General features: G+C 40.4%; 1 protein-coding gene and 1 pseudogene across 1 annotated transcript; one reads left to right on the top strand and one right to left on the bottom strand.

The window, feature by feature from the left end:
* Positions 1–645: 645 nt before the first annotated feature.
* On the top strand, positions 646–5,015 carry LOC111303075 (protein PLASTID MOVEMENT IMPAIRED 1-RELATED 1-like). The gene is made up of 4 exons (XM_022899092.2): positions 646–748; positions 869–954; positions 1,098–3,391; positions 3,489–5,015. Exons 3-4 carry the CDS (start codon positions 1,098–1,100, stop codon positions 4,630–4,632), a joined length of 3,438 nt encoding a protein of 1,145 aa, XP_022754827.2. The 5' UTR covers positions 646–748; positions 869–954; the 3' UTR covers positions 4,633–5,015.
* Positions 5,016–5,045: 30 nt separating this feature from the next.
* On the bottom strand, positions 5,046–5,929 carry LOC149515430 (uncharacterized; annotated as a pseudogene).
* Positions 5,930–6,000: the final 71 nt, after the last annotated feature.

The raw sequence follows: 6,000 nt of genomic DNA, 5'->3' as shown, positions 1-6,000 counted from the left end.
TTTTTTTATTCCTCCTGTCTTTCTGACTGAAGTCAAGTGGGCTGCTTAACCATGTTACATGCAAGTAAAGTATATGTGCCTTCACGCCCAATGGGACAGCTAAGCTAAACCTCAGGCTACAAACTTAGAGCAATGCTTCTTGCACAGGACAAAATATTTATTTTCCATTTATTATGTTTCTGCCAACAGTTTTCTCTATTTGTTCTTTTCGACACCCGATTTCGTCATCTTTTTTTTTTTGTGAATTATATTACTTTAATAATTTTTTTTTGTCATTTTGATATTGCATATAAAATTATCAAGTCTAATTATGGTAATTTGGCAAATTCATTTTTTCTTGCAATTTAGGATTTCTTGTCCTATATTAAAACTATGGTTGAGTAGTGACCAGTATAATCTACCAACCTAAGTTATATGAAAGTAAATCCAACTTATAAGGCAACCAAATCTACCCCCTTTAATGTCATTTCAAGGGTTCAAAATGGAAAAATAGATAGAGAGGGGTAAATATGAAAAGAAGAAAATATACATTCTCAGAAGCAAAATTTGCACAAAGATAAGGGTCACAACGGTAAATACTATGATAATAAATAATTACAAAATATAATTCGTAATATAATGTCTTTTCGTCGTTTGGTTTGAAATGTTGGATTGATAAAAAGGGCAGCGGCAATTCAGAGACCAAAGGGGACAGTGACCCACCGTGACAAGCGCAGCTTAATAGTTCAGCCGCCTTAACTCGTTTCTTGTAAGATTTCGATATCTCCGCCTTATTCTCTTCAGCTCCTATGTTTTTGCTTTTTTTTCTTCCTGAGATTTTTGTATATGCTTTCGTTGAATCGAGAGAAATATTTGAAATTTTGGATAGGCAAAGGCCAAAGGGAGTCTACGTATTGAACTGACGAGAACAGGGCTTCTGATTGTGAAATTTTGGTCTTTGGAAAGCCCATACTGGTAATTTAATTTATGGGTTTATTACTTAATTCAGTTATTATTTTTGTATTTTCTTAGATTTAGATTTGTTTAATGAATTTTTAGTAATTTTTTGTTTACCATCGGTTAATCTGATTATTTTTTTATTTTATATATATAAAAAGATGATGTTGGCCAAAACTGAAGCGAGGAAGAAGAATGGTGAGGATTCGGGTAATGGGAAATTGTTGAATGAAATTGAAGCTATTAGCAAAGCTTTGTATTTGGACAAGAATCCTTCAAGGACTTCATTTTCTGCTTTTAATACTCGGTCCAAACAAGCCGGGAAAACCCACTTGCCCGAACCAAAATCAAAGCTTAAGAATAATAATGAGGACCCATCACGTAAAGACAAGAAATCCATTTGGAATTGGAAGCCGTTGAAAGCACTTTCGAATGTTAGAAACCGTAGGTTTGCTTGTTGTTTCTCACTTCAAGTACACTCCATTGAAAGTTTGCCTGTACGTTTTAATGATCTTAGTCTATGTGTGCATTGGAAGAGACGGGATGGGGGTCTAGTGACTCGTCCTTCTAAAGTTTTTGATGGAACTGCTGAATTTGAAGAGAAGTTGACGCATACATGCTCTGTATATGGTAGTAGAAGTGGTCCTCACCATTCAGCCAAGTATGAGGCAAAGCATTTCCTGCTCTGTGCCTCTGTGTTTGGAGCACCAGACCTTGATTTGGGGAAGCATCGAGTTGACCTTACGCGGTTACTTCCGCTTACATTGGAGGAACTGGAAGAAGACAAGAGCTCAGGGAAGTGGACAACAAGTTTTAAGTTATCAGGGAAGGCCAAGGGTGCTACAATGAATGTTAGTTTTGGTTATATGGTTATTGGGGATAATTCCATTCCACTTCGAGATAATCAGTATGGCACTGAGTTGTCACACATGAAGCAGAATAATCTGAGTAGGGGAAAAGCAGCTACTAAATTTGGTCACAGTGATCAGAAGGGCACAATGAGGCGTGTTGAGAGTCTTCCTAGTTCGGTTAGCATCAGGTCACTTGGCTCATCTCGCTTGGTGGAGGAGATAAAAGATCTTCATGAAGTTTTACCGGTGTCAAAGTCAGAGCTTAATGATATAAATATGCTAGATCAGAAACTTGATGAAGACAAGTCAGATGCTTCGGCTGCTTCCAAGCCTGAATCTGATGTGTTAACTGAAAATTTTGAGCCCATCAGACCTCCGGCTTCCCTTGCATTTGAATCAAGTAAGGAGAATATTGAAAAAGAAACTGAAGATAATGACTTCTCTGTTGTGGAAAAAGGGATAGAGTTATCTTCAGAAGAACAGGCTAGGTTGGAGGAAGATTCTGTTATGTCTGCTTTATCAACAGTAGAAAGCCCTCAAGTTGTTGAAATTAATCCTGGCATGGAAGTAAATTCTGAAGAATGCTCTCAGCTTCATTCCTCAAATGAGGAGAATGGTAGTAATCAAGGTGATGTGCTTGTGGTGCAAGATTGCAATTCCAAAGAGGATGACCACTGCTCAAAAGAATCACTGACGAGAGAACTGGACTTAGCTTTATATGGCATAAAAAATTTGGAGGCAGCATTAGATTCTCCTGATCCTGAAGACCTGGAAAACTACATGGAGAATAAAGCTAATTATAAAACAAATAGGAAGGCAAAGTCACTTAGCTTGGATGAAGTTACTGAATCTGTCGCAAGTGAGTTCTTGAATATGCTTGGTATTGATCACAGTCCATTCAGCTTGAGTTCTGAGAGTGAACCTGAGTCACCAAGGGAGCGTTTGCTAAGGCAGTTTGAGAAAGATATACTAGCTAGTGGTTTTCCGTTATTCAATTTTGACATGGCTGATGGGGAGGAACTAGAATCTGGCTTTGACACCTCACCTGCACCTGGTTGGGGGAACTTGACTGAGGGTTTTGATCTGTCATCTGTTATTCAAGATGCTGAGCAAGAGCATCAGATGGCAACTAATGGGAGGATCAAAACGAGGGCTAAAGTATTGGAAGACTTGGAGACTGAAGCTCTTATGCGTGAGTGGGGATTGAATGAGAAGGCTTTTCAGCATTCTCCATCTGGCTCTTCTGGTGGGTTTGGGAGTCCAGTTAGTTTGCCTCCTGAAGATCCACTTGAACTGCCACCTCTTGGAGATGGTTTAGGTCCATTTCTTCAGACAAAAAATGGAGGGTTTTTACGGTCTATGAATCCCTCTCTTTTCAGGAATGCCAAAGGTGGTGGGAGCTTGATCATGCAGGTGTCTAGTCCAGTTGTTGTACCTGCAGAAATGGGTCCTGGTATAATGGATATACTTCAGCGACTGGCCTCAGTTGGGATTGAGAAGCTCTCTATGCAGGCAAGTAAGTTGATGCCTTTGGAGGATATAACCGGTAAGACTATGCAACAAGTAGCATGGGAAGCTGGGCCCACTCTGGAGGGACTGGAGAGGTTTGTGACTCTTTTTTTTTGGTTCCCCACCATATATTTCTTTCTTTTTGTTTGTAAAATCATACTAATATTATATGTTACTGCTTCTTCTATGCAGGCAATGTCTGTTGCAGCATGAATTTGAGGTTGGGCAAGATATGTTTAGCGGGCAAAAGAAAGTTAAAAGATCACCTCTACCCAGCTTTAACAAACTTAATTCAACCTCTGTCAATGAGATGGGCTCAGATTATGTATCCCTTGAGGATCTTGCACCATTGGCAATGGATAAGATTGAAGCACTCTCAATAGAAGGATTGAGAATTCAATCGGGCATGTCAGATGAGGATGCATCTTCAAACATCAGTGCACAGTCTATTGGGGAAATTTCGGCTCTTCAAGGCAAGGGGTTTGGTATTAGTGGGTCCCTTGGTCTGGAGGGAACTGGTGGGTTGCAATTGTTGGACATAAAAGACAGTAGTGATGATGTTGATGGATTAATGGGTCTCTCATTAACTCTTGATGAATGGATGAGACTTGATTCTGGGGATATTGATGATGAAGATCAAATAAGTGAGCGAACTTCTAAAATCCTTTCTGCTCATCATGCTACATCATTGGACTTGATTCGCAGAGGGTCGAAGGGAGAGAAAAGACGGGGTAAAAAGTGTGGTTTATTAGGGAATAACTTCACAGTGGCATTGATGGTGCAACTTCGCGATCCTATAAGAAACTATGAGCCAGTTGGTGCACCAATGCTTGCTCTTATTCAAGTGGAGAGAGTATTTGTCCCACCAAAGCCAAAGATATACAGTACTGTTTCAGCTTTCAGGAACGACAATCAAGAGGACGAGGACTCTGAATCTGCTGTGAAAGAGGAGGTGAAAATCGAGGAGAAGAAAGAAGAAAAAGCTTCCCAAGAGGAAGGGATTCCTCAATTCAGAATCACAGAAGTCCATGTTTCAGGTTTGAAGACCGAGCCTGGCAAGAAGAAACTTTGGGGTACGACAACCCAACAACAGTCTGGTTCTCGATGGTTGCTTGCCAATGGAATGGGAAAGAGCAATAAACATCCATTATTGAAGTCCAAGGCTGCTTCTAAATCTTCAACCCCCCCAACAACAAAGGTTCTGCCAGGTGACACTTTGTGGAGCATCTCATCTCGTATTCATGGTACTGGGGCTAAATGGAAAGAATTGGCAGCCCTTAATCCGCATGTTCGAAATCCTAATGTTATATTCCCCAATGAAACTATCGGATTGTGATGAGTTGCACGTGCATTGGAATCTGCTTAAAAGGATTAGTGCTTCTAAATAAGATGATGTGGCTGATAGCAAGCCGCAGTATACAGCTTTGAGATTAGATAGTGTTCATGAGTTCTGCTTGTAGAGGATTTTCTGGTATTTATTTTGAATGTGTTCAATCATGCAATTCAAGTCAAAAGCAAAGGTGGGGTTACATTTTCGTTCTGGTGTTGTGAATTTATATGTTTTTATGATCAAGAAAGCATGGTGTTATTTGTGTCATTTAATGTAAATTGTGTAGTCTCATTTGTCTCTGTTCACTCCTGCAGCTAGTCTCTGTCGCAAAAAATCAAGCTTACATAGGCTTGTTTTATTGGATGAATACAATTAAACTTTTGTTGCCACGAGAATTGCACTTTTTTATTAGTCTGATGAATACAAGTGAGGGCAAATCTGATAAATGTATGAGAAAACAGCCTCATTTCATCTCTGTCTAGTTCAAAAGTGAAAAGATATGAGGTGGAGTGAGAATCCAGCAGGTTCATCTCTGCCGTACAAGTTATGCATTTAGGTTTTAGAAATTGTTCTCAACCAGACCTTGGCTATTCGTTGCGAGCCTTGTAAGGCTCTTCTTTCTCTGTTTCCGAATACTTCGAGCAATCCATATGGTAAGTCAGATAAAATGTGATAAGAAGACAACGCCAACCATACTAGCAAAGCAAGCCCAATCACAGAAAGTACTGTGGTTTGCTCACCATCTGGAGTCAGAGTCCTTACTAAGAGTAGGTAGGTGTGGGCCATCGATGTCATTGTCACCCACACGGCAGACGGAAGAATCCACATAACAGGTCTTCGCTTCAGGCGCAGCCACTTACAAGCAGGAACATTGTGCTGAGAGAGGCAACAAAAGAAACCGTGTTGAATATCCAAAATGAACTGTAGACACTTCGATCACAAGTAGCAAGTACTGATTCTCCAGCTTGGAAATATTCCTTTGTCCTCACTGGTAGAATAATGGTCCCAAACACCAGCAGGAAGGCTAAGGGGACTGCAACTAATGCTGCAGCCACCATCAAGGTGTTGTATTTCCTCTTCAACCAATCTTCATACTTCAATTGTCTTTTCTTCATGCTGCTGCCTTGAGGAGTACCAGATCTTGGTGGCACTTTTGAATTTGCATCCACCATGGCCAATTCGCTTGCTACAGTAGTTTCCTCACTGGTATTAACAGTTTCACCATTTCACTGTTCCCATTGGCAGAGGCCTGATGAAGAGGTGAAAGCCCTTGTGAGTCCAGCTTGACCGCCAGTTCGGGTCTATGATTTACTAGTTCTTCTGCAAATTTCAAGTGACCAAGCTTGCCTGCAATATGCAATGGCGTTTTGTTGA

The sequence above is a fragment of the Durio zibethinus genome, chromosome 13 (genome assembly GCF_047325235.1).
Source record: "Durio zibethinus cultivar Kanyao isolate XHJ-2024 chromosome 13, ASM4732523v1, whole genome shotgun sequence".
Classification (NCBI taxonomy): domain Eukaryota; kingdom Viridiplantae; phylum Streptophyta; class Magnoliopsida; order Malvales; family Malvaceae; genus Durio; species Durio zibethinus.
The sequence above is the reverse complement of the archived record's forward strand: the minus strand, read 5'-3'. Positions and strand labels throughout refer to the sequence as shown.